Raw genomic sequence first — 27944 nt, 5'->3', positions numbered from 1 at the left:
TGCTGGGTTCAGCTCCCCACCCAACGCTGCACCCTGCCCTCCTGCTTCTAGCCGCCCTGCCCCCCTGCCTGCTGAACCCCACTTAGGTCTGCTCCGTCCTGCCCCCCAGCTCACCGCTCTGCTCCGCGGCTCCCCACACCGGAAGGTGGTCATGGCCATCCCGCTCCAGGGAGGGCAGGGGCCCCAAGAGCCATGGGGACACGTGGGGCCAGGACCCTGACACATTTACACGCATAAGCACACACACACACACACACACACACGTACACAGACATGCACACACACACGCACAAGCACACACATGCACACAGGGTGAGCACCCCACCCAGGCAGGCAGGCGGCATGGCCACAGAAGCTGGTGCAGGGGACATGGCAGCCTCAGGCCCTGCCAGGCCCAGAGCGCGTCCCCAGGCCACCGGGCTCCCGCAGAGGGGCGGAGACTACCGGACCAGTGCCACCAGCCAAGCACACAGGAAACAAGACGAGCCTCACCCGGGTCATTTTCAGAAAGTCCAAGGACGGGCGTGGCCAGCGAGCACGCTCTTCTCGCCGGCGCCGCCATCTCCTCCCGACGAGCACACAGGGCTGTGAGCGACACCGGAGCAGGCCCAGCCGCCGGCCCAGCTCGGGTGTGGACGAGCGGCTGCTGCTGGTGGACGGCAGGGCTGTGCCCAGTCCCACCAGGTGCTCCTGGGACAGGGACAGGCGGCGCCGCCAGGAGGGGCACGGGGCGCCCTCACAGCCGTCTGTGTGGCCGCTGCTGGCCCAGGGCGGCTGGGGTGCGGGGGGTGAGGTGGGGCCGGGCCCCAGGCTTTCCTGCGGGGTGGCGCTCCCGCCGCTGTGGCACCGCCTCTTGGACACCGGCGTCCAGACCTTGGAGCCTCCGGGGCGCCAGGGGGAGCGGCAGCGGGCCAGCCCATCCGGCTCTGACAGCGAGCGGCAGTGGCGCTTGGTTGGTGGGGCCAAAGGGGGCCCTGCGCTCTCCCTGAGGTCTGTGGCGCTCACGGCCCCCAGGCCTGCGTCGGGGCCCTGTGTGCCCGTGACCGTCTGACTCCCGACAGGCTGTCTGCCACCTAAGACCTTCCAGGGGCGCCTGTCTTCTGAGGAAACACAAAAGAGAAGAGATGGGTGAGCAGGGGACCAGGCACGGTCTATGCCAGGCCCTGAGGCCCCGGCTCAGCTGGGGACGTGGCCAGACACGAAGCCTCAAGCCATGCGGACACCAGGGGACATGGCATCTCGGGCCCAGACCCACCTGCATTTCCCGGGGCAGCTCAGCCCGGGAGCCGGCCTCACTTTTCCAAGGAAGACACCTGTCAACAAGACCAGCTAGTCATTCCCTGAAAATGACCGGAGCACGCTTTCGTCCTTTCATTTCATGGAAAGACTTGCCCGGTGTCATCTTCCCTGTCTCCATCCACATCTTCCTCCAGTGTGCAACCTCACCTGCAAGATCCGCCAGGCCGCTGCTTCCTGGCAGCTGGGGCCCCTCCCCTCCTCTCCGGGAGGCAGCTCTCAGCTTCCAGGACCTCAAGGCATGGCCACGGCACACGGCAGCAGGGACCACGCATGGGGCCAGAGACCCCCCACCCCTAGCCTCCACATGCTCACATCCCACAGCTACCAGCCTCCCACAAGACTCAAGTGTCCGGGGTCAGCGCTCCACACCTGGCAGACCCACAAGTGAGCACCCACCATGTGAGCACAGGGGCTCCCTCCGCCCACCAGGCCCCAATGCCCCAGGAGGAGCCCACCCACCCCAGCCCTTCTTCAGACTCTCCTTCACACACACCGAGGGCCCAGAGCCCAGATGCACCCACCAGGGCGGCAGTCGAAAGCTTTGCAGCTCCCTGAGCCCCACTGGGGGCAGAGTCAGGTGAGTGGTCTCCCGGGACTCCTCATATGGAGGCAAGGTGCACCACAACACCCTGACTCCCACTGACCTGGCCAATAATCAATTCGGCAGCCCCCACCACTGCGGCCACTCGCAGTCACTACCAGCTAGGGACCTGGACATGGAGGCAGTGGGGCCCAAGAGAGCAGGACAGGACCCCTGCAGGGAAAGGCAGGGGCCAAGGCCCTGGGGTGACCCTAGGCAGCAAAGAGGCAGGGTCAGACCCCTGGAAATGCCTGTTGAGGACTGGCCCCGTGTGCAGGATGGACTCCCACTGAGGACACAGAGCCAAGGGCCTGGTGCTGGGCTCACACTCCTACCTCTACCAGATCACAAAAGAATTTGGTAAACAACCTTCACTTCAGTAGTCGAGAGCCACGTAACACAGCGCCCTTGCTGGTGGCCTCTGAGTGCCGCCCAGCACCCATGGTGAGCAGGGCCGGCCGAGGGAGGACAGGCACTTGAGTCAGAGCCCAGCTAACAGGCTTCACCACAGCCCGCAACCCAGAGCCGAGGTTAGTGAGAGCAGAGGGCAACAGGCTCTGCACACACTCACTTACACAGTCACACAGGGTGGATTTTAGATGGTCGGGGGGCGCATGCACTGGCAGGGGGCTGAGCCCCAACGCAAACTGATGGCCCAGCGTGGGCCACATGGGAGATGCACACGCCTCCGAGGTGCACCAGATCCCTCCCTGTTCTCCCTTCAGTGGCCACAGGGCCCCAGAGGGCGGGCCTCTCCAGGAGGGCCTGGCCTGGCAGAGGGAGAGACCCAGCCGCACTCTGACCTACAGCCCAGCAGGGAGAGGCCTGCTGTTGGTGACGTTCCCCGGCAGCAACAGGAGACACACCACCCATGGGCTTTTGCTGCGGAAGTCAGTACCACACCCCAGCTCCACATCTCATGCCCTCTGCACACCGTCCCCTGCCCGTGGCCACAGAAGCCCAGGAAGACGGGTCTGGGCTTTGGAACACTTACTTACCATCGCTCTCAAAAGGGAACAAATGACCACTGTTGTTCAGTGCCCCAGCAGAATGCTGAAAGTGACAAGAAAAGCCAGTATGAACACCATGGACAGATGCCGAGTACACAGCAACACCAAGTCAAAGCTGATGTGATGGTCTCATCTCGGCAACCCCTTCTATCTTTCCCCAACACTGTCTTTTTGGCAATGAAAAAGAAAAGGAGGGGTGCCTGGGTGGGTTGGGCCTCGGACTTTGGCTCAGGTCATGATCTCAGGGTCCTGGGATCAAGCCCCGCATCAGGCTCTCTGCTCAGCAGGGAGCCTTCTTCCCCCTCCCTCTGCCTGCCTCTCTGCCTACTTGTGATTTCTCTGTCAAATAAATAAATAAAATCTTTAAAAAAAAGAAAGAAAGAAAGAAAGAAAGAAGAAAAGCATGGACCCCAGAATACCTTTTTTTCTTAATCAAGATTCTTAAAAGCCAACAACACTTAACTGAGGGAAGATCAAAAGCCACGTGCATGCCCCCGTGTGCTCTAGCAGATAGTGCAACCTCCCACAGCCAGGGCCATCCTCAAGGCCTCCCCACGCAGGCCCTCTCCCACGCATACCAGCCCCCAGGCCAGGCCCTAAAGGCAGTGGGGTCTCCCTGGAGCCCGCAAAGCTCTGTGTCTCGGCTGCAATCTTCCCTGTGGCACCAGAGGGGCTGCCTGGCAGGTCAGTAATGCTTGCCTGGGTCTGTCTGCTCTTCTGGGCTCTCCCCACCTGGCCCAGAGGCACCATCGTCGTCCGGCCGGGTCCCCAGGGCAAGCCCCTGGTGCTGTGGGGACATAGAACCATCCGGTGGGGTCCTGGAGCTGCCCAACGGGTTCTGCCTTTCCACCTCCATGAGCAGGAAACCTCTCCCGAGGCCAGGAGAGGGGTCAGGGGTCTAAGGGGTCAGGCCCTGCGACCTTTGAACTGGTGCTAAATTAGAAGGAGATCCTTGCTGATTCTCATAAAGGGATAGAGGTCATTCAGGACCCAGAAAAAGTGCTCATCAACAGCCAGCCTTGGCAAAGACACATGCTGTTCTGGGGCCAGGCCCGCATCACCAAGCAGGGCTACAAAGACCTGGAGAGACCTGGCCGACCAGAGGAGGACGAGGGGACCAGCAGTTCTACAGACCTGAGACCCAGGTCAGGCGGCACAAGGAGGAAGCAGCTCTCTAACTTCCAGGAAGTAGTCAACACAGAAGCCAGTCATTTACACCATCAGGAATCATACCTCTCTATGACTACAAATCCTCCCCAGGGACCTGCAGCTCCCACAGAGTGCTCCCAAGGCCCTCCCAGCACCCCAGCACCCCCACAGCACCCCCCAAGGCCCTCCCAGCACCCCAGAACCCCACAGTACCCCCAAGGCTCTCCCAGCACCCAGCACCCCCAAAGTATCCTCCAAGCCCCTCCCAATCCCCCAACACCCCAAGGCCCTCCCAGCACCCCCAAAGTATCCCCCAAGGCCCTCCCAGCACCTCAATACCCCTGCAGCACTTCCAAGGCCCTCCCAGCACCCCAGACCCCCACAGCACCCCCAAGGCCCTCCCAGCATCCAGCACCCCCACAGAGTCCCCCAAGGCTCTCCCAGTCCCCCAGGACCCCCACAGTGCCCCCCAAGGCTCTCCCAGCACCCCCACAGTGGCCCCCAAGGCCCTCCCAGTCCCCCAGCACCTCCAAGGCCCTCCCAGCACCCCAGCACCCCCCCACAGCTACCCCCATGGCCCTCCTAGATCCCCCTGTGCCCCACAGCATCCCCCATGGCCCTCCCAGAGCCCCCATCCACCATGCCCCCCGCCGCAAGCTGGACTGGCCAGCCACTGTCCCCCAGGTGAGCACCAGGCACAAGCACTTTCCGAGGGCTGTCATCCCCACACACAACAGGAAACCTGAACAGAAGCACTGTCTGTCAAGGAAAGGTGCCAGTGGCTCTCACGCAAGGGGCCCAGGCTCTAGCCCAGTGTGAAGGTGCAGCAGCCACGTGGGGCAGCCAGAGGGCATGGGCTTTGTGGGTTGCGCCTGTGCTGGGGAGCGGGGCAGGGCCGGCCCCGGGCCTTTCTGTGGAAGGACAGCTGCAGCGGCATGGGCCTCCACGTCCAGAATGGGTCTGTACACCCTACTTCATGCTGTTTTTGACCAGACAAGGCCGCCTCCAAACATGCCCACCAGGACGCCAGGGGCCACGAAACCACAGGCTGGCACCGAGGCAGGCCCAGCCCCACCACACCTGCCACGACGCCGTCCACCAGAGCCCAGGGTCAGCCCATGCAGCCCACGGCCGGCAGTCCACTCCCCTGAGCATCCTTGACAGAGGCAGGACAGCTCCTCTGTGTAAGCCTCGGTCTCCCCACCTGGGCCAGGGTGAGAGTGGGACACACACATGGGGTAGCTCCTGGGCTATGTGAGAGCACAGAACCTACCAACTGATGGTGGATAGAGGACTGCCATTTCCAGAAAGGGTGCAAGAAAGAAAACCCACCCTTAGCCTGGCCTCATCTCACACACTACTTGGCTCCAGGGAGAGTACAGTTTTCAAGCTAAAGGAAAACAGATGCTTCTAGAAGAAAACAGGAGAATATCTTCAAGCCCCAGGGTAGCAAAGATTTCTTAAGTGAGATACAAACACGCTAACTTAAACGGATGCTTCCATCTACACTGAAATCAGAATTTCTGTTCACTGAAAGTCACCTGTGACAAAGCAAACCACAAGACAGGAGAAAATATTTGCAAACAGGAATCCAAGAAAAGGCTCATAGCAGAATTGTATCAATGACTTCCCATAGACCAGTAAAAAAAAGGCACACGACCCAACAGGAAAATGGCCAAAGACCTAAGTCACTCACAACTGGCCACTGAGCAGAACAAGAGGCACGATCTCCCTCGTCATCTGGGGAAAGCAGGCAGAGCCTGGGGACACGGCGCCAGGCGTGACCAGGGCACTGTGGACAGAACCAGCCCCTGGGGACCGTACATGGGCCGCTCAGCAACATCTGTCTCAGCAGCCAGAGCCTGGGAAGGGCCCAAACGTCCACTGACAGCAGGACAGAGACCGCACTGCAGAGGAAGGACAGAAGCACCAACAACCATCCACATGACGAGTCTCCCGAGTTCCCACCAGGGAAAGAAGCCGGACTCGAAAAGGACAGGCCGCACAGCCCAGATGACCCAGGATGGGCTAGGCCACATGAGCCCCCAGAAGGTCGGAACCCATCTGGGTGGTGGAGGCAGCATTACCCGTGTGCACAGCCAGCAAACCTCACCCAACAGGACAGCAGAGCCCATGTCACGCTCCACCATGTGCAAAGTCTGTCTCACTAAAAAACGAATTTTCCACGAAAGGTTTTTGAAAGCCAAACTCCCCACCATCCAAGCCCGTACCTGTGCAGCTGGGCACGTGGCTTGTGGACAGCCCACACCACAGCTGGCAGTACTAGACCCCTGAACGCCCACCCCCACAGCACCCCAGCTCACGACCCTCCTCCTCGGCCCCGACACCCCACAACACGCACCCCCAACCCCCCTCGCTGCCCCTGCAGCCTCACGCAGCGCCCTGCACTCCCAGACCCCGCCGTGGCCATAGGCCATACACGAATGAAGCCCAGAAGCTATAGCTCACCCAAGAGCCGCAGGGTCCAGCTCCATAAGCACCGCGGGGTTTTCACCAGAGCTGTGACCACCCTACAGCGGGCAAACGGTACACCCTCACGTGAGTGCCCCTCATCCCCACGGACCCCAAAACCACCCGGACACAACTCTGGGCGCCGTGAGGAGCAAAACAAGCTTCTCCCCAAAGGTCATGGAATTGGTGCAGACAATCCTTGAATGACAAGCCACGGAGGTGGAAGAGCCTGGCTGGAGGGAACAGGTGTGTCCACAGCGGGTCCACAGGAGAGAGCGGTGGACCCTCGGGGAACAGAGTTCGCACTCTGTCTGCACTGCCCCACACAACAGCCAGCAGCCACAGGCTGAGACTGAAATCCGAACTTCAATTACACAAAACACTCCCAGCTCCCCATCACCCCAGCCACATCGTGGGGCTCAGTAACCCCATGCTTTAAGTAGCCACACACTGGGCCAGCAGGGAGCATTCCCATCACCACAGACTATGGCCCTGGATGGAGCTGCCCCAGGTTCCCCATCCACACTCATGGGGACAGACAGCATTTGCTGACATAACCCAGAGCACCAGCTATGGAAAACACCAGAAACCTGAGACAGAGTCCTGTCTGGGCAGAGGATGGGACAGTGGGAACCGGACACAAACTCATGTGTTTCTAGGCCTTTTTGGTCACAGTTAGACTAGCCTCTGTCCCCCAAGAGTCACAGAGGCAAAGCAAGAAGAGCTGACTCCCCCCCCCCCCATGTTCAGAAGGCTTTATAAGAGACTAGGGGCTTTGGCGGGAAGTGGGAATGCACCTGAGGCCAGAGAAAAAGGAAGATAAAACAAAGGAACTACCCCCACTGAATGGGTGAGGACAGAGTGGCCATGCGGTCGACCAAACACCCACGAGGAGGCACTAAGCACAGCATGGCCAGGCGCACAGAGCACTCCGCACATCTGTATTGACTGAACCATGCTACACAGGGGCACTGACCCTCGAGACACATGTCAGCTCTCCATCTGACAGGGCAGAGACCCTCAAATGGATCAAGCCCTCGAGACTGGACAAGGTGCCCCCACTAGGCCTTCCGTTCCCACCACCTGCTCCTGACCACGCAGCAGGTGGCAGTACTCAGGAAGGGATGAGTGAGTGACCAGAGCGGCACATGGCTGGAGAGACAAAGGCACCGAGTGTTTAGTGATTTCCAATTTTATTTACAAGTATCCTGAATTTTAGTTTTAAAACAAATGATTCAATTTTTGGAAAACTTTTCAGTGCCCTTAGAACAAGTGGAGTGTTCTTCAACGATAAATTTCACGAAACCTAAACACAGATCAGACATTTCTGTAATGAGAACCTGGTGTCCAAACTGAGATCTGTCGTAAGTGTAAAGTACACACTAGGTTTCAGAGACTTTGTTTTTAAAATGTAAACTTTTGGGAAGGGCGCCGAGGACCAGTCAGGGGGAAGGAAGAGTCCTGTGAAGAGATGGTTCTGGGACAACTAGGATCCACACACAAGAGAACGAAACTGGACCCCTACCTCACACCACACACTACAAGTAGCTCAAAGGGATCAAACACCTGAATGTAAGAGCTAAAAATATACAACTGATAGAGGAAAACAGAAGAGTAAATCTTCATGACCTTGGATTTAGCCAAGGATTCTTAGATACAACACGAAAAGCACAGGCACCAAAAGGAAAAAGAGATCAGTTGGACTTCGATAAAATAAAGCTTTTGTGCTTCAGAGAACACCATCAAGAAAGACATCCACAGAACAGAACAATGTTTTTTCAAATCACATATCTGATTATGGATCAGAATATATAAAGAATCCTAGGGACGCCTGGGTGGCTCAGTTGGTTAAGCAGCTGCCTTCGGCTCAGGTCATGATCCCAGCGTCCTGGGATTGAGTCCCGCATCGGGCTCCTTGCTCGGCAGGGAGCCTGCTTCTCCCTCTGCCTCTGCCTGCCACTCTGTCTGCCTGTGCTTGCTCTCTCTCTCTCTCTCTGACAAATAAACAAAATCTTCAAAAAAAAAAAAAAAAAAAAAGAATCCTAACAACTCAAAAATTAAAAAATAGGCAACCCAGTTTTTCAATGGGCAAAAGACTTGAAGACCTATTTCTTCAAAGACAATCCACCGATGGCCAGAGGGCACGAGAAAAGGGTGAGCATCTATTACTCGGGAGGGAAGCGCAGATCAAACCACAAGGAGACAGCAGCTGTCAGGGTGGCTGGAGTCAGACAGTGGGATGGCTGCAGTTGTTAAGGAGGATGAGGAGACTGAGGACTCTCGGTGCACAATGGTGTGATCGCTGCAGGAAAGAGCTCGGTTTCTCAGGGTAAACAAAGTCACAACACATCCCACAAGTCCCACTCCTGGACATAGCCCAAGAGAAACAAAGATACCTGTACACAACCATTTACGGCAGTGGTGCTGGTAACTGCCGCCAAGCAGAAGCGACCCAGATGTCCACCAACCGACAAACGGACAGACAGAATGCAGTCTATCCAAGGGGACTCTGGCCGCACCCGGCAGAGCTGTCCTGGAGGTCCTCCTGGGAGGAGAGGCCGCCAATGCACCGCCTGCTGTGGGAGCCACTGGCCACGTCGAGACACAGGGCACCTGACGTGTGTCTAGTGCAAACAAGAAATAGCATGTTGTGTTTAATTTTAATTAGCTTTAATTTCAATTTAAAAAGCCACATGGGTCAGGGGCTGTCACATGGGGCAGCCTGGCTCTTACCAGCCATCTGTGCAACACACCGGGGACAGGAGACACCCGAAAAGACGTCTATAGAGACACACACAGAAACAGTCCGAGAAGAACAGTCTAGAACTCACTGTGAGACAACCGCAGGCGGGCTGTGGGGGACGGCACAGACAGGACAAGAGGCCAGGGCCTGACAGTGCCGACCTCAAGGTCTCTAACGCTCTACTCTTACCTGTGTTCTGATTTTGCCATGAAAATACGAATGTTAGCCACCTTCAAAAACTTGCATTTCTATTCCTAGACAACAAATTGGCTTTTTAAACTGTCAACTTGTCTCCGTGAACGTTAGAAGTACCATGCACTGAGATGCACGCAGGCAGCATGAGGGGGCAGTCCCCAGGTAAATCACTGACCGCCGGGGACCCTGACAAGTTCTGCAGAGTTGACCGCACCGGCCTTACTAAAGCCCAATGTCAAACGTGACAGAGACAACAGACTTCTGGCTTGAAAAGACAGGACCACTCGTGCCTTTCACTGCCTATAAATTACATCTGTTTTTTTTTTAAAGTGAACAGTTAAAAACAGCAGGTTTCTATAAACAAAGCATCAGCAAATGTGGGCAGAAACCCTGCAAATGCAGGGACCAGCCTCCCCAGGAGGTCGGACAAAGGCCTACCGGTAACAAGGCAATTCTCTTCCATTGGGAACTGACACCAAGTAAATCTATTTGCGTCATGATGGGAAGACTCACAGGTAAAATTTGTTTCGCTATCGCCCTCTCTCTAAACAAACACCTGCGTGCAGAGCCTGTGGACCCACAGCTCGTAGCCCCGACCCCACAGTGGCCCTGACCCCACAGCGGCCTCCCTGGGCCACAGTTCACTCCACACACACCAAACCTCCATTTCCAACAGCAAAATGGCTGCTGTAGATTTCATCTTGGGGACAGGAAAGGCCTGTGCTCCTGTTTCAGGAAGAAAGACCTACCACATAATTAACAAGCTATCTATCTCATCAAAATCACATGTCTTGGGGCACCTGGGTGGCTCAGTGGGTTAAAGCCTCCGCCTTCGGCTCAGGTCATGATCTCAGGGTCCTGGGATGGAGCCCCATATCATGGTCTCTGCTCAGCAGGAGCCTGCTTCCTCCTCTCTCTGCCTGCCTCTCTGCCTACCTGTGATCTCTGTCTGTCAAATAAATAAATAAAATCTTAAAAAAAAAAAAAAACCCACACGGCTTGAGGAAACACACAGATCGCCCCCAAGGGCAGAGAACGGAGCCGGGAGCGCCACGGGCTGACCATGTGGGCCCTCCTCCTGCGTAGGGCACTCCCAGCAGCCCTTCTCTCCCACAGAGGGGTGACATGTTCCCCAAACGTGGTAGGTCCAGCCATGTCCACTCCTCCATGGGGGCCCTGCAGGCCCGATCTGTCACCCATCTCCCCAGCAAAGCCACACAGCACCTGGTCGCCAGCTCCCGGCCACACCGTCTGAAGGGCATGTGACCATCGGACACCATGTGTGATGTGCTACAGCCTGGCTTTCAGTCACTGTCCAGGAAACAGTCACTGCGCTGAGCACAGGGGAGGGTGAGAACATGCACACGGCGTGCCGCCAGAATCCCATTAGGGCCCCGAGCTCCAGGCCGGAGAGCCACACCCCACAAAAGCCCCTGGGTGCCCCTAAACCCCCAGGCTGCAGACACAGGCCAACCCCCCCGGCCCTGGCACTTCCATCCGCAGCACTGAGACTCGGAACCTCACAACCACCCACAGTGACACTGATGGTGATGGTGACAGTGGGCCATGAGCAGAGGCCTGGAGACCCAGCTTCCTGCCGCCACAGGGAGCCCTGACTCGCAGCCCAGCCGCAACAACAGCACTCTGGGCACCTGGCATCAGCAAGACTGTTCAAGGCCTCTGAGCACCGTGTGGGCTGCACACCCAGCCACCTCGACCCGCACCTACAGCCCAACCCAGACAGTCCTGAAGGTCGCACTCATGCGACCCTGGAAAACCAGCTCCACCTACACGAACCTCAAGCCAGGTAAGGAAGCTGTGGGGGTGGATCGAGAGAGAGGCCATCGGAAGGGATGGCACCAGCATGAGGGGCATCAGGGTGCAGGCACCGCGTGCTCAGAGATGTGTGATGGGTACGGAGAGCTGCGTGCTGCACACTCAGGACTGGCACACCTCCAGGACTTGAGTGGACATTCACTAAAAGCTGGGATTTGTTTTTAATGAGGCTAAAAACCCACCATGAGGGCGCTGAGATGTGGGGCTGCGTGTGCACAGCATGGCCCCAGGACTCAGCCCCATCCAGCCCTCCTCCCACCACGTCCCCACAGACCTTGGCTGCACAGTCCAGCCCAGTCAGTCACCCCCAGACCGCTGGCGGGGCACAGGGTCCTGCCTGTGGCCGTCACAGCCAGCTTACCAGGCTGGCATTGTAGCTCTTGTGGGCAAGATCATCCAGGCTCTGGTTCTGCAGCTTCTCAGTAATGAATGTCACCATGGTCAGGAGCCCGTGTAGGTACCGAGGGGCCCTGGGGGGCACAACAGCAAGCTTCAGGAGGCCTGGGCCACTGCTGGGTCAGAGCTGACCCTCCGGATGGATTTCCGCTTTACAGAGGAGGGATCCATTTCCAGGGACTCTTCAGGATTCTGTGTTTGTGGGGAAGAGAGAGAAGTGATTATGTGCAGAACCACTGGGTCGATGCTCCTACTCTATGCTGAGTACTTTGTGTGCAGAATATTTCTGTTATCTCCGGCTGATAAAAACCCTCTTGCTTCACAACCACCGTACAAGTGCCCAGAAACCACTAAAAGCGCCGTTCTGGTCGAAGGACGGTACGTTACATGCACAGCTGAGGTCCAGTGCTCCCGAAGCCCCAAGGAAAGCAGCCCTGAAGGCCAACCTGCCTCCCCCAACCACCCCAGCAGATAGAGCAGACAGTGGTGGAGGGGAGACGTGGGGAAGATGGGCAGGAGCAGGAAGCCACAGCCTACCCCAAGAACCAGCTGCTTGAGAACTAACTACTGAACCCCCACGCACCACTGTCCCCCAAGCGGCTACACAGCCCTCCCCCAGTCCATCCAGCTGGCCCCATGTGGGAGGCCACAGGGGGTACAGGGCCCGCCCCAGGCCCTGCAGTGGGGAGGCTGTAGGGGCGGCTGGGGGGGCCCTCCAAGCCCACGAGTGGGCACTCACGCTGCACCTGGGACCTGGTTGCCCACAGACACCAGCAGGGGGAGACCCCTGAGCCCCTGTGCAGCCTGCCACCCACTCGCCATCCCCAGCTTTCACCCTTCTCAGAGGCCCACTGCTGAGCGTGAGTAGGGCCACCTGCCTCGGAAGCCATGGAGAGCGCCAGCCTGACAGGAGGGCCCCAGCCACCCAGAGGAAACAGCATCGGTCCTGCCCTCAGAGGGAGAAGGCACCCAGTCCACAGAATAAGATCAGAATGCCCTTAAAAACAAGTATTCAGGGGTGCCTGGGTGGCTCTGTGGGTTAAAGCCTCTGTGTTCGGCTCAGGTCATGATCCCAGGGTCCTGGGATCTAGCCCAGCATAGGGCTCTCTGCTCAATGGGGAGCCTGCTTCCCCCCCTCTCTCTGCCTGCCTCTCTGCCTACTTGTGATCTGTCTGTCAAATAAATAAAATAAAAAATAAAAAAAAAACAAGTATTTAAAGAAAAATGAAAAGAGATCTCAGAAATTAAGAAATGAGAACAGTGACAGAAGATAATCTCCAGGGAGCCAATTCAGAGCCTGCCCCATCCCCACACCTGCACCACTCACCCACGGTCCCCTGGGCAGGACCCACCGAGCCCACAAGCTGGCCTGGCTCTCTCTGCCTCTCCCCACAAATTCTCCCAGAGCCCCAACTCAGAACCTCCCTCCCAGGACAGGGGCACTACCAGGGGCCCTCCAGGCCAACCAGCTCTGCTGCAATTACACCCACCCACAAGGGCCAAGACCCTACCTTCCAACTCCTGTGCCCGCCAAGCCCAGCACTCAGGGGCTCTCCCAGCCTCCCATCTGACCCTCTGAGTGGACACGGCATGTGCAACTCTGGAAAAACTACAGCAGCCACAGCAAAACTTGAAGAAACTATAACATCACCAGCTTTTCACTGGAAAACCAGGTCACGCATCCCTTGGGGAGACCACTGGTTTCCAGGGCTGGGGCATGGACAGAGGCCCCAGGGGTCTTGGGCACCAGGAAGCCAGGATACGTGCAGAGAATGGGGCCAGGGCTCCCAGACGTAAGTGCTCTGCTCTACAGAATGAAGTGAGAACCCAGGAATCTGACATGAACAGCTGGGAAAGATCCATAAGTAGCGGAGGGAAGCTGGTCCCACACGCAGGGTGCAGACCAAGGAATGCAGACGGAAGGACGGATTGTCTTTACTTAGGTCAGTGTGTAACCAACACCTCACGCTGCTTCAGGCAAGAGTCATCCGTGAACGCCACCCTAGTGTTCTCACATGGTGTCCAAGCCTCCCCCAACAAGATACTGGCTAATGACACAGAGGGAACTGGTCTTGCGTCCACAGAGATGGCAGACGGCACCTGGAACAGTGGAATAGGCAGTCCCGTGGATGGGTGACCGCGTGTGGCATGCGGTCGGGACACAGCTGCCGCCTGCACCCAGGGGTTCTACCCGGACTGAGGAAATGCCCGACAGACCCACACAAGGTAAAGGGCACAAAGGAACTGGTCAGTGTTCTCCCACAGTGTCAGGGGCACGAAACACAGGAGTGGGGCACGGGCCAGCCTGGAGGGGACAGAGGGGACCTGATGACCTCCCCCAACTCCTGCCCCAGTTAGAGAGCGGGCTCCAGGGCAGACACCGCAATGTGAAGGAGCCCCACAGATGGGAGACCAGCACACGCTCCCCAGACAGTCCTGCTCGGGCGCCTGTCAGACAAGAGCAGGGGCCCCGGCTGGCACAGTCCATGGCGACAGCAAACACAGCTATATCACAACTCTCAACGGAGGTTCAAAAGAACAGAATAAAACAAAGTGCGCAGTGTCCAAATGCAAGGGCTGGCCAGCGTGACCTTGGCGAGTGGAGGCCACAGTGGGGCACAGGGTGCACCTGCGTGTGGAAGGGATGGCACCGGGCAGCTGGCGGCACCTTCCAGAGGCCACCAAGATGGGGAAGGAGGGCTGGGCATGCAAGTTTCATTTCCTGTGAGAAGAAATGCATAGTATCGGGTGGCCTTTTGGGCATGCGCCGCACCCACAGGGGATACCAAGGCCCCCCTGAGATGCCTGAAACCACAGACGGTACCAAACCCTACAGATGCCATCAACCCCTGAACAATACGGTCTGAACTGCACAGGCCCACTTACGGGGGGCTTTTCATCCATAAACACAGGACAGCACTGGAAGTGTCTCTTCCTTACAATTTTAATAGCATTTCCTTTTCCCCAGCTTACTTGATTGCAAAAACACAGCACGCAAGAGATGGGAACACACAGACGGGTGCTCCTGAACGGTTCATGCCATCAGTAACACTTGCAGACACCAGGAGTTCATCAGCAGGCAAGTTTTGAGGGGTTCCTAAGTTCTATGTGGATTTTCGACACCCCAACCCCTGTATTGTTCAAGGGCTAACTGTATTATGTTTTCTCCTACGCATGCGTACTTGTGATGAAGTTAATTCACACGTTGCCACAGCAAGAGATTAACAAGAATAACAATATACTAGCACAAGGGTAATGTATACTGCGATACAAGTATGAGTGTGGTCTCTCTCTCTCTCTCAAAATGTCCTGCAATCATCCTTCTTGTGATAACGTGAGGTAATAAAGTGCCCACATTTTATCATGAGGGGCGCCCGGGGGGCTCAGTCAGTTGAGCAGCTGACTCCTGGTTTCAGCTCAGATCATGATCTCAGGGTCTGAGATCTAGCTGCATGGGGCTCCATGCTCAGCCGGGGTCTGCGCCAGTGTCTCTTTCTCTGCCCTTCCCCCTCACTCTCTAAAAAATGTAAAAAATAAGAACTAACGTAGTTGCCCATGTGAGATGGAGGAAGAGCATGACATGGGTATCGTGACCTAGTGTCAGGCTACCGTTGACCTTCTGGCCACAGTCAGGAGGAGGATCACCACCCTCTGGACCGCGCTGACAGTGAGCGACTGAAACCACGAAGGCAAAGCCACGGCTTGGGGGAACCACTGGGTATGCACTGAAATCTGAGTGTAGTAGCTTCCTGGGGCTGCCGGGAACTGGAGGCCAGAGGTGGGAAGTCGAGATGTGGGCAGGGTTGGCTCCTCTGGGCACCCCACAGGAGATGGGTTCCCTGCCTCTCCCCCAGCTCCTGGTTGTGGCCAGTAATGCCTGTGCCCTCAGCTTGCAGCTGCCCCACATGTTCCCACAGCCCTCTTCCTGTATGTCCTGTACCCACATCCCTTCTTTTAAGGACACCCCTACTCTAAAGCAGTAGGTGGCCTCACCTTAATTTATATCTTAATTATATCTGCAAAGACCTAGTTCTAAATAGATTATATGCACAGGTCCTATTGAATCTTTCTTTTGGGGGACACAATTCAATCCACAATGCCAAGCCAGCTCCCTGTATAAGAGATGGAACCATCAGGATGGAACGTCATGGTAACAAAGCCTAGCACACAGTCACAGCAGAGAGAGCCAGGGATGGAGCCACTCAGGACAGTTCTCTGGCCCTGAGGGAATGCACGGCCTGCAGCAAAAGCAAGAGACAAGCAAAACAAAGCCAGGTGGGGGCAGGTGCAAGTAGTAGGGAAGCTGGTGTGGGGGCTCAGAGAAGAAAGCCAAGACTGAGACTGAGCAGGTGCCGCTAGGAAACAGGGGCAAAGCCAGGACTCTGGGCACTGAGACCAGACACAGGCAGGCCAGAAGCCAGGGACCAGGTGAGAAGACCGGTCGGACAGAGAGGTGAAAGGTGGGGGATGAGGACTCCGCAGGCGCCACCAGGACTGACAGAGGACATGTGTCTGGGCTCACGGGCACCTCTGGGAGCACAAATGACCAGACCTCTCCTATAGCTCTTGCACAAGCCCGGGATGCCCTCCTCCCCTAACCAACACAGTGAGGGCCAGAGACTCCCCACCTTCCACCTCCAAACCTCCCAGAACAGCTGTCTGAACACTCCATCGAGCCACCACGGACACTATCATGTCCCCATAAATAGCACTCCTGGCTGAGCTTGCACAGGGGAGTCGCTCCCCAATGTTAACAACCCACCTTTTCTCACATGCCATGTCCCTGCCCAATACAAACTCCTCCCCAGAAGAATAAAACTCGAAAAACAACTCAGCCCTTCCATACCCCCAGCCTCCACCCAGGTGAGGGGGGCCACCCCCCGGCCCGGAACTGCACTGATCTGGCAGCTTTCAGTGTGGGGGGTTGCCGGGGGGGGTGCCCACACCCCGTCCCCCTCCCTGGATGCCTGCGGGGCTCACAGGGTCTTCTTTCTCCCCGAGTCAGGGGTCAGAAAACTCACAAGGGCACATGGGGCGGGGTCTTCCTAATGGGATTTGCTGGCGTCACTGTGGAGTGCTGCCCACCCACACCCCTGGTCTGTTTCTGGACCAGCTGGTGGTTGGACGCAGGACGCTAGGGCTGGCTCTCCCTTGCCTTCAGTCTCTGCCACTCTGCTGCTGCTGCTGACCGGCTTCCAGGAGTGGCCCCCTACCTCATGCTGCAAGCCTTCCAGGGACATGCTTTATCTCAAAAGCCCTGGGAGTGTGCCCACCGAGGACCCACAAGGACCTGCTGCATATGTATGAGTTGCCTGTGCCAGCCTCCCCTGGCTCCCTGGCCTCCGCGGCTACCCAGCCCCAGCTTCTCCGCTCCCTGCACTGGACCATCTCTCTCCCTCAGTCCTCTCTGCCCATCCTGGCTTCTGCTTTCAGGCTGGTGGCTTCCTCCATGCCTGTCATCTCTGCCTTCAGCTCACGCTGAGAGGGGCCCTGCGCGACCTGGTCTCATGGCAGGATGACCAGGGCCATGCCCCTTCAGGAGGCCAGCAGCAGCAGGCTATCCCATACGGAAACTTGCAGAATAAAGGAACCTGCAGGCCGCCTGGGGGCTTAGTCGGATGAGCGTCCAATTCTTGGATTCGGCTCAGGTTATGGCCTCAGGGCCTTGAAGTCAAACCCTAAGTCCGGCTCTGTGCTCAGCGGGGGAGTCAGCTTGACTCTCCCTCTGCCCCTCGCCCACTGGTGTTTACACTCTCTCTCCCTCCAATAAATAAATCTAGTAAAATCTTTAACAATATGTATAAAATAAGCAAACCCAGGAGCTTGCATTGACAGCCAGCCGCCAGAGCCCCAGGAGCCTGGTATGTGGATCCAGCCGGCTCCACAAGCAGTCGCTCAGCCTCCCAAGTCCCAGGCAGAGGCCTGGCTGGCCCGCAACCTGAAGCCCTGCCCTGGTCACGAGTCAGACCCCTGAGCTCAAACCTGGGTCCTGGACGAGACAGGCCAGCTCCTCCATGCTGCTTTCCGGAGCATGAACCGGGAGAACAGCTCTAAGTTCCCAGTCAGTGTGCTGTGTCCAAAGCCTGCCACACTGCACATGCTCAGCAAGTGTCCTCAGTCACAGGAAGCGTCCCCAGGAACGAAAGGCCAGAGCCGGGCCCTTTACCCAGCCCAGAATCACCAAGTGCCCAAGATGGTTTCCACGGAAAACCATAGGAAGTAGGCCCACCAACACTGTGAGACGAAGCACGTTCCAGACTCCAGGGGCACCATGTGGACTCCCCACCACGCAGCTCACGCAGGACAACCAAGTCCAGGTCTTGGACTGTCCTTCAAGGAGTACCCAGGCAACCACATGGCCTGGCTGGACGTTCGTTATGAACCAGCCCTCAGTACCATGTGGGTCTGAGCACGTGACTGCGGATTCTTTGGTACAGCTCCCACAAGAAAGCAGACTTCAACTTGCCCTTCAACGGGGACTTCCAAGACTTGGGTGGGAGAGGCCCTCCCACCTCCTGGCTCTTGCAGGATGCGTCCCAAGGCTGCTGCGCTCGTGGAGACCAAGAGCCCCAGGGGCCCCGCTGCTCAAGCCTTCCCAGCCCAGGTACCGGAGGCAAGGGGGATGCCCGCAAGGAGACGCTTGGGCCCCAGCCAGCACTGGACCAACCTGCACATGCCCCCTTTCCCCCAGCAAAGACAGTCAGACCAGCTGTTGAGAATTCTGGACCCCTGAGCCTGTGAGCAACAGTTAAGTGGTTCCTGTTGTCTGAAGCCACCACTTCTGGAGGCTTGGCTAATGCTGCCACACAACTAACAAAGCCAGATGGGGCCAAACACCCCTCTGGCGTGAAGGAGGCGGGCCTCAGCACCATTCCTGTATCACACAGAGGCTGGGGACCAAGGGGAAGGGGCCACGTCCTTACATGCACACTCCTGGGTACAAGCCACAAGGGATAGCCACAGCAGACCACCAGAATCACTCAACTGTTTTCCCTTGGTGGAGCCTGGGGTCCAGCTCCACTGGAGGGGTCCGTACCTTTCCTAACAGGGCATGCTTAGGGGCCATACTCAGTAGCTCCTGGAAAACCTTAAGGCAAAGCCCTGTGCTGGCCCCACAAAGCTGGTGCTACTGAAACACATGACATCTTTTTGAAGAGACTTCAAAACAAAAAGACCAGCATCACCCGTCCTGATGAACCAATAGCTAATATTAACACCTGCTACTAGACAGTTTGGAGAGCCACACGTGGGGTTTAAAGGTGCAAAGAAGGGGTACCTGGGGGGGCTCAGTCAGTTGGGTGTTGGGCTCCTGGCTTTGGCTCAGGTCAGGATCTCAGGGTCGTGAGGTCAAGCTCCGCCTCGGGATCCTTGCCAAGCATGCAGTCTGCTTGGGCTTCTCTCTCTCCCTCTCTGGCCCGGCCCCATTGCTTGCACTCCCTCTCTCTCTCTCCCCCTCAAATAAATAAATACATTTAAAGGTGCACCAAAACCACATCCGCAAGTCAACAAAGAAACTCACATCGTAAACTAGATCATCTTTGCTCCCCCGACTACTATGGGGAAAGTATAGCACACTGAAGAAAAACGCACTTCATTCTGAGAGGAAGGACATATGGCGGGCTCTGGTGGGCGGGAAGGAAGACTGACTTCAGCCCTGCTGGGCTCCCCCAAGCAGGGGACCGCACCTCCCTGGACCTACCTTTCTGCACTGAAAACGGTAAAGACTCACACACTTCATGAGGCCACAAGGAATCAAATGCCATAACATACGTGAATATGCCCAAGTCCCTGGGACATGTTTAAAATGGTGGCCACTCATAACAGAGGCTCAAAAGATTGTGAGTCGGGGCACCTGGGTGGCTCAGTGGTTAGGCCTCTGCCTTCAGCTCAGGTCATGATCTCAGGGTCCTGGGATCGAGTCCCACATTGGGCTCTCTGCTCTACAGGGAGGCTGCTTCCTCCTCTCTCTCTCTCTCTCTGCTTGCCTCTCTGCCCACTTGTGATCTCTCTCTGTCAAATAAATAAAATATAAAAAAAAAAAAAAAAAAAAAAAAGATTGTGAGTCAACTTTCCTTGGAGAAACATTACTGCAGAAAAAGCCAAAGGGATTTCTATAAAAATTTCAACTTCCTTTAAAAAAAAAAAAAATTTGAGGGCCCTTGGGTGGCTCTGTCAGTTGGGCAACTGCCTTTGGGGGGGTTTGTGATCCTGGGGTCCTGGGATCCAGCTCCGTGTGGGGCTCCCTACTGAGTGGGGAGTCTGCTTCTCCCTCTCCTGCTGCTGCTCCCCCCAACTTGTGCTTGCTCTCTCCTGGGCTCTCTCTCAAATAAATAAATAAAATCTTTCACAAAAATAAAATAACTTTTTAAAAAGTTTGTTTCAAGGGTGCCTGGGTGGCTCAATGGGTTAAAGCCTCTGCCTTCAGCTCAGGTCATGATCCCAGGGCCCTGAGATGGAGCCCCATATGGGGCTCTCTGCTCAGCCGGGAGCCTGCTTCCCCGCCCTCTCTCTGCCTACTTGTGATCTCCGTCTGTCAAATAAATAAATAAAATATTTTTTTTTAAATTTTAAATATATTTTTAAAAATTTTTTTAAAAGTTTGTTTCAAATGTTTGCAAGGCGCCTGTGAAAAACGTCTGTGTTCCCTTGAATGTTTTATCAGTAAATAGACGCCCATTCCCCGTGCACATAAGCGCGCACGAGCCATGCATGTGACTAGGTAAGAGCCCCAGATGTCCACTTTTTAAAAAATGACGATAATTTTGGTGTTTCCTCCATCCCATACTTGCAGGAGCCATCCCAACGGCTCTCTGGCTCTCTTTTCTACGGCCCGCGCACCCAACCTCAGTCGAGAGAACCCCGGGCAGAATGTTAGGACGGCCCGTTGACACCGCTCGCTCCCACCGCCATCGTGGCACCCTCCTGGGGTCACCCCAGAGCCCAACAGAGGGCCCGAGCCGCACAACCGCGGAGCAGGCTCAGGTGCCAGGGCCCAGCCACGAAGGGCCGGACGAGGGGCTGCAGGTGGGGCTCCCTCCGCGAACCGCGGTCTGGACCCCGCACACACGGACGCAGCTGAGGGAGAAGCCAAGGCGTCTATATGTCCACTCTCCTGCTCCTCCAGCGACCGGCCACGCAATCCCGGACCTGCTCCCCTGGGGACACGCCGGACCCGCGCGGCGCCGGAGCGCTGGGGCAGCGGCAGAATCTATGCCGTGTCCAGCGTCGTGCACGGGAGCCCGCGGCCCGATGAACCGCCGTCCGCAGCTCGCGGCGCTCGGAGACCGCCCTGCAGCCGGCTCCACATGAGCCACAAAGGGCATCCTGGAGCCCGCGAGCCCGGCCCTAACCCCAGCAGAAGCGCCGCGCCCGCCGAAGCCGCGGAAGGCCGGCCTCCCCCGGACCCGCCGGCTGTCCGGCCCGGCCGCCCGCCCGCCTGCTCCGACCACGGGACGACACCGCGCGCCGGAGAACCGGAACCCCCGCTGACTCGGCCCCTGCAGCCGGCGCGGCGGGACACCCCAAGCCGGGTCCAGAGCTCCGGGGCGCCCCCCCGCCGCGCCCCCCGAGTCCAGCCGCGAAAGCGCTCGTGCGCGCGCCGACAGACGCGGGGACCGTCCAGCCCCAGTTCACGCGCGGCCCCGCGCGGGGCACGCGCACCCGGTCGGGGCGTCACGGGCCGACGCCGGGCGGCGTACCTGACGGCGGCCGAGCGGCCGTGGCCACAGCTGGACCGGCGGAGCGCGGGAGGCGCGGGCCCCGCAGGCCGCGTCCCTCCAGCGAGGAGCCGGGCGCCTCAGCAGCGTCGGAACACAACCGCGGCCGGCGCCCCGCCCCCTCCGGCCCCGCTCATTGGCCGCCGCGGCCGCCGCCGCGCCCGTCAGCCGGCCCTAGCCGAGCCTTCCCCTCCGCGGCGACGCGCGCACGGGGGCGGGCCCTGCGCCGGTGCGTGGGCGCGGCCTCTCGGCGTCCCGCCCGCAACTCCGCCCACCGTCGGCCCTGTCGGGAGCGCGCATCCATGGCGGGCTACGGGAGGGCGCGTGCGCCGCCTGACCCCGCCCCCCCGTCGGAGCTCCGCCCACTGCGCACAATGGCTTGCGGGGGAAGTGATGTCCTGGTACCTCGCCACAAAAGCTGGCAGCGGCCGTCACCTGCGGCGGCAGCGGCAGTGGGGGGTGCCTGGCCACGGCCGGCGTGAAGGGTCATTTAGGGTCCCCACTCCCGGGCCGTACGCCGGGCTGGTCGGGCGTGCAGGCGGTGACCTTGGCAGGGGCGGCTGCAGCCGGCCTGCGATCCGCTGTGTGACCTTGGGCAAGGAGCTTGTCCTCTCGGGTCTCCCTCCGGATTGGCCTGGTGTGTCCGGCAGGGCGGTGGGAGCCGGCTGTGTGCGCCGGTGCCCGAGCACCGTGGTGGTCCAGGGCTCCTCCCGGGCAGGGAGAGAGGAGGCCCTCCGGCCCTCCTGAGCACCGCCGCCCGCTGTGACCCGACCTCCGGGGTGGGGGTTGGTCCCTGTCCCTGCCGCAGAGGCCGCCCTGCCGGCTCAGGCTCGTCGCGCACGCGCGTTCCTGGCTGGCTGCACTACACTCTGGGCCCGCAGAGGTCGTTAGGGACCATGTGACCCGGGGCTCCGCAATGTGAGGTCCTGAGCTTTGCCGGGGGGATAGTGAGGGGGTGTACTGAGAGGGGCCAGATGGGTGCTCACCCGGCCTGGGGATAGGGCATGAAGTGGGGAGGGGGCCTATTTTTAGGTAGAAAAGGGAGTGGTACTTGAAGACACCCAGAGGATGGGACAGCAGGGTAGGGTAAGGCGAGGTTTCAGGGATGCGGCTCCCAGACACCAGGCGGGGCCCCCTCCCCACGGTCTGAGAAGGACTCTGGAGCCAAGCCAGCTGTGGCCAGGACTGGAGGGAAGGATGCAGCCTGTGGCAGTCTGGATGAGCAGGAGTACCTGCGGGGCTGGTGCAGGAACCCAGCCAGCCACATAGGCATGAGGGCAGGTGCTCAGGTCTTTACTGCTGTCCCTGTAGGCCCTCCAAGAGTCCATCCATACTAGCCAAGACAAGTGGCTCTGTGACCCAGGCTGGAGCAGGACCCGACACCTGGGAGCACCTGTTCCAGGAAAGGGGAGCTGGGTTTTCTTTCCTAGCCTACCTGAACCAGTGACAGTCTCAAGTCACCAAGGGCACCTTTGTGCTTATCAAAAGGCTTGTGACTGGTAAATTTTATCCACTTGCCTCTCTCAGCCTTGACTGGGACAGTTCCCGAAGGCTTCCAGTGGAAGAGATACCGTCTGCCACATCACAGTAACGTCTTTGATCAAGCTGGTTGTGAGATGGTGTGAGATCATTCCAAACCCTCCTGCAGCCAGAGGTGAAGCTGCGGGGACAGAGTAGCAGACCAGAGGTCACCACCGGGGTTCAGTGCTCACATGTGGGAGGGTCAGACCAGGCCCAAGTTTCTTGTCCAGCACGATGGAATGTGTTCCAGCCTGCCATGGCTTTGTGTCAGGAGCTCGGCCCACATTGGCTGGGAGCCCAGTCACCCCAGTGTCGTCTGTCAGGCCCATGCTGTGCCTCAGCCAGGGGGAGGGATTCAAATTGTCCCCATGTTACAGACAAGTAAGCGGAGCTTAGAGTAAAGGGAAGTCAGAAGAAAAAGTGAAACTTGAGGTCAAAGAAAGTGTTTTAATACACAGTATTAATCTGTCTTTAGACCAATGCTACCATAAGATGCGATTTTTGTTTTGTTTTGTTTTTTGGAGGCAGGGCCCTTGAATAATGTGGGCCTGAAGCAGGGAGACCAGAGGTACTACAGCTCCCCTCACCCTTGGGGGCTTCCTGGAACACACTTCTGCCACGACCCGTGGCCACAGCCATCACCCAGCCCAGAAACTAGAGCACTTATGGTTTTGCAGAGTGGACAGAATCTGGACCACCAGCTCCCAGTGAGCAAGGCTTTAGGAATGAACCTGCACTCAGCACTCTGCAGCGGGCCGTTAACCCAGCTCCTTGCTGCCTGCCTCTGCCCCTGGTCGGGGAGAAGCTGAGATGTCACTGACAGACCCTACTGAGGGGAGGCTGTTGACATTCTCCAGGGAGATAAACGTCCTCATGTTTTTATTTTACATGGTTCTGTAGTTCTCTTCATGCTTAAGGGAATCAACTCACTTGACCTTTGACATAGGAATTAAAAGCCCCATTTGAAAAGAGGAAGCCAGGGCCCTGCAGGCTGGGGTCATAGCCCCAGAATGATGGTGTGGGGCCAGAGCCCCTGTGTGCAGCTCCCTCCACACAGCCTGCACACCCTGCTGCCCCGAGGACGGTTCCTACAGTCCCCCTTGCTCCCTTCCCTCAGCCCTCAATGCTTCCTGGCATTCAGTTGCCAGCCCCCCACAGGGAAAATGGTCCCCCCACTGCTCACCAGCCGTCACTGGGGGACACAAGCAGACCCACTGAGGCCTCACTTAGGCAAAGGGAGAGATGGCCCAGCCTGCCAGTGGCCATCATCTGACTCCACCACAGGCCAAAACTGCCAAGGCCATGACTCAGCAGGAAGCAAGAGTCAGGTCACTTAGCTTTGCTGCACCTTGCTTCTAACTGGCAAGTCTGGGATAGAGGGAGGTGCAAATGGGGACGTGAGGCCGAGTAGGCTTTCAAGTGACTTGCCCTGTCTTATCCCAGAAGGAGCCACAATACAGTATTTTCAGCCATTCGTTCACTGTGCTGTCCATAGGTGTTCACTTGGCAACTCCATGTTATTCCACCTTCCTTGCAGGACACATCAGAGCCTTTAATGTGCTGATGTCACTGGACAGTTCTAAGGAGATGTGGAATGCTGCTTTGTCAGAGTTGAGTGAACTTCTGATCCTGAGCATCTCTCAGGCTGGACTTTGAAGGAAGCTTTTTATAAATGCCACCAGGGTGGGGAGAGGGCAGTGCACTAAACTAAACGGTTTTCTGACAGGAGAACTCATGACTCAGAAGCTGAGCGCCAATCTGGGATGCCCTGGCCCGCCCTCACTCCATTGCTGTCCCCAGGAATCACGGGAGCAGCTGGCAGTATCCACAATAATTCCTCTGCCGTGCACGCAGCCACGTCCCCTGGGCAGAGTGTCCTTGCATCCAGTCAGTCCTGGGCGTGCTCGTTTCCCATTTTACAGATGAGAAAACTGGGGCCCAGAGGAAGGAGCAGAAACCAGCACCAGCCTGGCAACCACTGGGGTGGCCAGGAGAGCATATGTCTGGACCGAGCAAGGGCTCAGCCATGACTCCAGGGCACCATGCGTGCCCCGCGCCCTGTGCAGATCCTGGGACTCACTCCCGGGCCTGCCACCCTCAGAGTTCTGGGCTCTGGGCCATTTCTGCGACCTTGGTTCGCATAATGTGTCAATGTGTTCTGGAAGGAAGTAGGCACAGTATCTGAGGGGCCGGGATGGGGACTGTGGGATGATCCTCTGGGGAAAGGCCCTTCTCCAGAGCAGGGGTGCACAGGCTGGGCTGAGAGAAGGACCATCACCCTGTACAGGTAATGGAAACAGGGGCCACCAGGAAACAGCAGGAGTCATGATGTGGTCTGGATGCCCAGCAGGGAGCCCTCAGGACAGGAGCCAGACAAAGGCCCTGAGGCAGGTGAAGCTCAGGGCTCAGGGGCTCAGAGTGCAAGGGGCGGCAGGGGCGGCAAGGGTGGCAGGGGCGGAGCAGCTTTGTGTGAAGGGCAATCGGAACCCAAAGCACAAGCGTCCAAACACCTGCTATTGGCAAGCAGCACACCCACAGGGCTGGGTCTGTGCCCCTCCCCACACCCACAACTGCAGGGTTCCAGCAGGGACAAAGAGCCCACTGCCCTGTGACGGTGCTGTGATACCCTGAGGGGAGGGGGCCCAGCTGCAACCCTCACCTCAAGCAGCCCCAGAGGGCTCACTGGTCACATGCCCACACATGGGAACCATCCCAGAACACACACAGATGCATGTGCACCAAGTAAAAGGCTAGAAAAAGAGACCCCATATTAACTCCAGTCAAAAGAGAGTTGCAGGCATGGCCCTCGCTCCACGGGGAGACGGGGAGGAGCCGGGCGGGAGGGGGTGCCACTCTGCTCAGATCACTGTGGGGCTTGGATTTGGGGGGGCCACAGGGGGTAGGGCTCAGACATGGGGGCACACAGGAGCCAAGGCCCCTCAGGCAGCTGCAAGAACTCCCAGTGCCACCCCCGTGAAATGTTCCTCGGAGGACAGAGCCAGCCGACTTCACCAGGGTTGGGAGCAGAGCCATCGTTTAAATGTCCATGTCCTTGACACCCAACCTGGGTGGTTTTGCTCTTCGCATTAAAGATGCCTGAAGTAACTGGTTTGTTTCCTTTTATTTTCCCGCAGGCTTTTTCAGAAGTGCCTTTTTTTTTTTTTTTTTTTAAACAAATCCATAGGGCTCTCCTTGCCTTGATTCTGTTCCGCCATCAGCTTTGATAAGCTTGCCCGGTCTGCCTGCCTCACAAACGTGCTTGCCATTGTGAATTTTCCTCATCTCTGTAAATAGCTTGTCTGTGCTTCTCCCTAAGGACATCTTACTTTCTCCCCTGTGAGCAACAAATTGTTTACCATGGTGGGGACAAAGGCTGGCGTGGGTATATCAGGGAGAGTTACCCGGCAGCAAGAAAGACATTTTCTAAGGAGAAGAGGGTCATTTCTTCAGAAAGATGCAAGGACTCTGGGGTGCCTGAGTGGCTCAGTGGGTTAAAGCCCCTGCCTTCAGCTCAGGTCATGATCTCAGGGTCCTGGGATCGAGCCCCGCATCAGGATCACTGCTCAGCAGGGAGTCTGCTTCCCCATCTCTCTCTGCCTGCCTCTCTGCCTACTTGTGTTCTGTCAAATAAATAAATAAAATCTTAAAAAAAAAAAAAAAAAAAAGGATGGAAGGACCCTAACAGCCGAGTTCAAAAATACGTGAAGAAGCCAAGAGAACTAAGGGGAGGAAGAGGCAGACCCACAACTACATGTGGAGGTTTCAACTCTCCTCTCAGCCCGTAGACAGTGGCTCACAGAGCGAGGAAATCTGGAAACTCAGGAAGGACGCCTCGCATGTGAACACCACTATCCACCAGTTCCAGCCCATCCACAGTGGAATGCATTCTGCAGCACGCCTGGAACATTCTCCACGAGCAGCTGCGTGCCCGGTTACCATCTGCTGAACACACCTGCAAGGACAGAAATCCTACAGAGCATATCCCATGACTACAACAGAATTAAACAAGAAGTCAGTAACAGAAATAAAGTAAAAAATACACAAAAGGTTGGGGCGCCTGGGTGGCTCAGTGGGTTAAGCCTCTGCCTTGGGCTCAGGTCATGATCTCAGGGTCCTGGGATGGAGCCCCACATCAGGCTCTGTGCTCAGCGGGGAGCCTCCTCCCTCCCACCCCCGCCTGCCTCTCTGCCTACTTGTGATCTCTCTCTGTGTCAAATAAATAAAATCTTTAAAAACAATACACAAGAGGGGAGGAGTCAAGATGACGGAGAAGTAGCAGGCTGAGACTACAACTCAGGTAGCGGGAGATCAGCTAGATAGCTTATCTAAAGATTGCAAACACCTACAAATCCAACGGGAGATCGAAGAGAAGAAGAACAGCAATTCTATAAACAGAAAATCAACCACTTTCTGAAAGGTAGGACTGGCGGAGAAGTGAATCCAAAGCGACGGGAAGATAGACCGTGGGGGGAGGGGCCGGCTCCCGGCAAGCGGCGGAGCAACGGAGCACAAAATCAGGACTTTTAAAAGTCTGTTCCGCTGAGGGACATCGCTCCAGAGGCTTAACCGGGGTGAAGCCCACACGGGGTCAGCATGGCCTCAGGTCCCGCAGGGTCACAGAAGGATCGGGGGTGTGTGAGTGTCACAGAGCTTACAGGTATTAGAACGGGAAAGCCGGCTACACAGACAGAGCCGAGGAGTGAGCTCTAAGCTCGGGGTTACCTTGAACTGGTCACAGGATCGGTAAGCTCGGAGCACGGCCAGAGGCCAGGGTGACGGGAATAACTGGGCGCTATTCTCTGAGGGCGCACTGAGGAGTGGGGCCCCGGGCTCTCGGCTCCTCCGGGCCGGAGACTGGGAGGCCGCCATCTTCATTCCCGTCCTCCGGAACTCTACGGAAAATGCTCAGGGAACAAAAGCTACCGAGAGCAAACCCTAGCGGATTACTCAGCCCGGCCCCTGGTGAGGGCCGTGCAACTCCGCCTGGGGCAAGACACTTGAGAATCACTACAACAGGCCCCTCCCCC

At 57.5% G+C, this 27944-nt stretch overlaps 1 protein-coding gene across 3 annotated transcripts in view; it reads right to left on the bottom strand.

The window, feature by feature from the left end:
- The window catches only part of LOC111148932 (family with sequence similarity 53 member A), a 47628-nt gene extending 26181 nt beyond the window's left edge, over positions 1 to 21447 (bottom strand). For all 3 annotated transcript variants that reach the window (XM_022505742.1, XM_022505740.1, XM_022505741.1), the window contains exons 1-4: positions 21379 to 21447; positions 11646 to 11872; positions 2878 to 2932; positions 493 to 1100 (exon numbers count right to left, since the gene is read on the bottom strand). In XM_022505742.1, coding sequence (XP_022361450.1) covers positions 493 to 1100; positions 2878 to 2932; positions 11646 to 11723 — 741 coding nt within the window. In that variant the 5' untranslated portion in view covers positions 11724 to 11872; positions 21379 to 21447. The remainder of the gene's footprint in view (positions 1 to 492; positions 1101 to 2877; positions 2933 to 11645; positions 11873 to 21378) is intronic.
- Between the last annotated feature and the right edge of the window lie 6497 nt (positions 21448 to 27944).

Source organism: Enhydra lutris, unplaced genomic scaffold, assembly GCF_002288905.1.
Source record: "Enhydra lutris kenyoni isolate GAN:26980312 unplaced genomic scaffold, ASM228890v2 scaffoldscaffold21, whole genome shotgun sequence".
In the NCBI taxonomy this organism is placed as follows: domain Eukaryota; kingdom Metazoa; phylum Chordata; class Mammalia; order Carnivora; family Mustelidae; genus Enhydra; species Enhydra lutris.
This window is presented reverse-complemented; position numbering and strand designations above follow the sequence as displayed.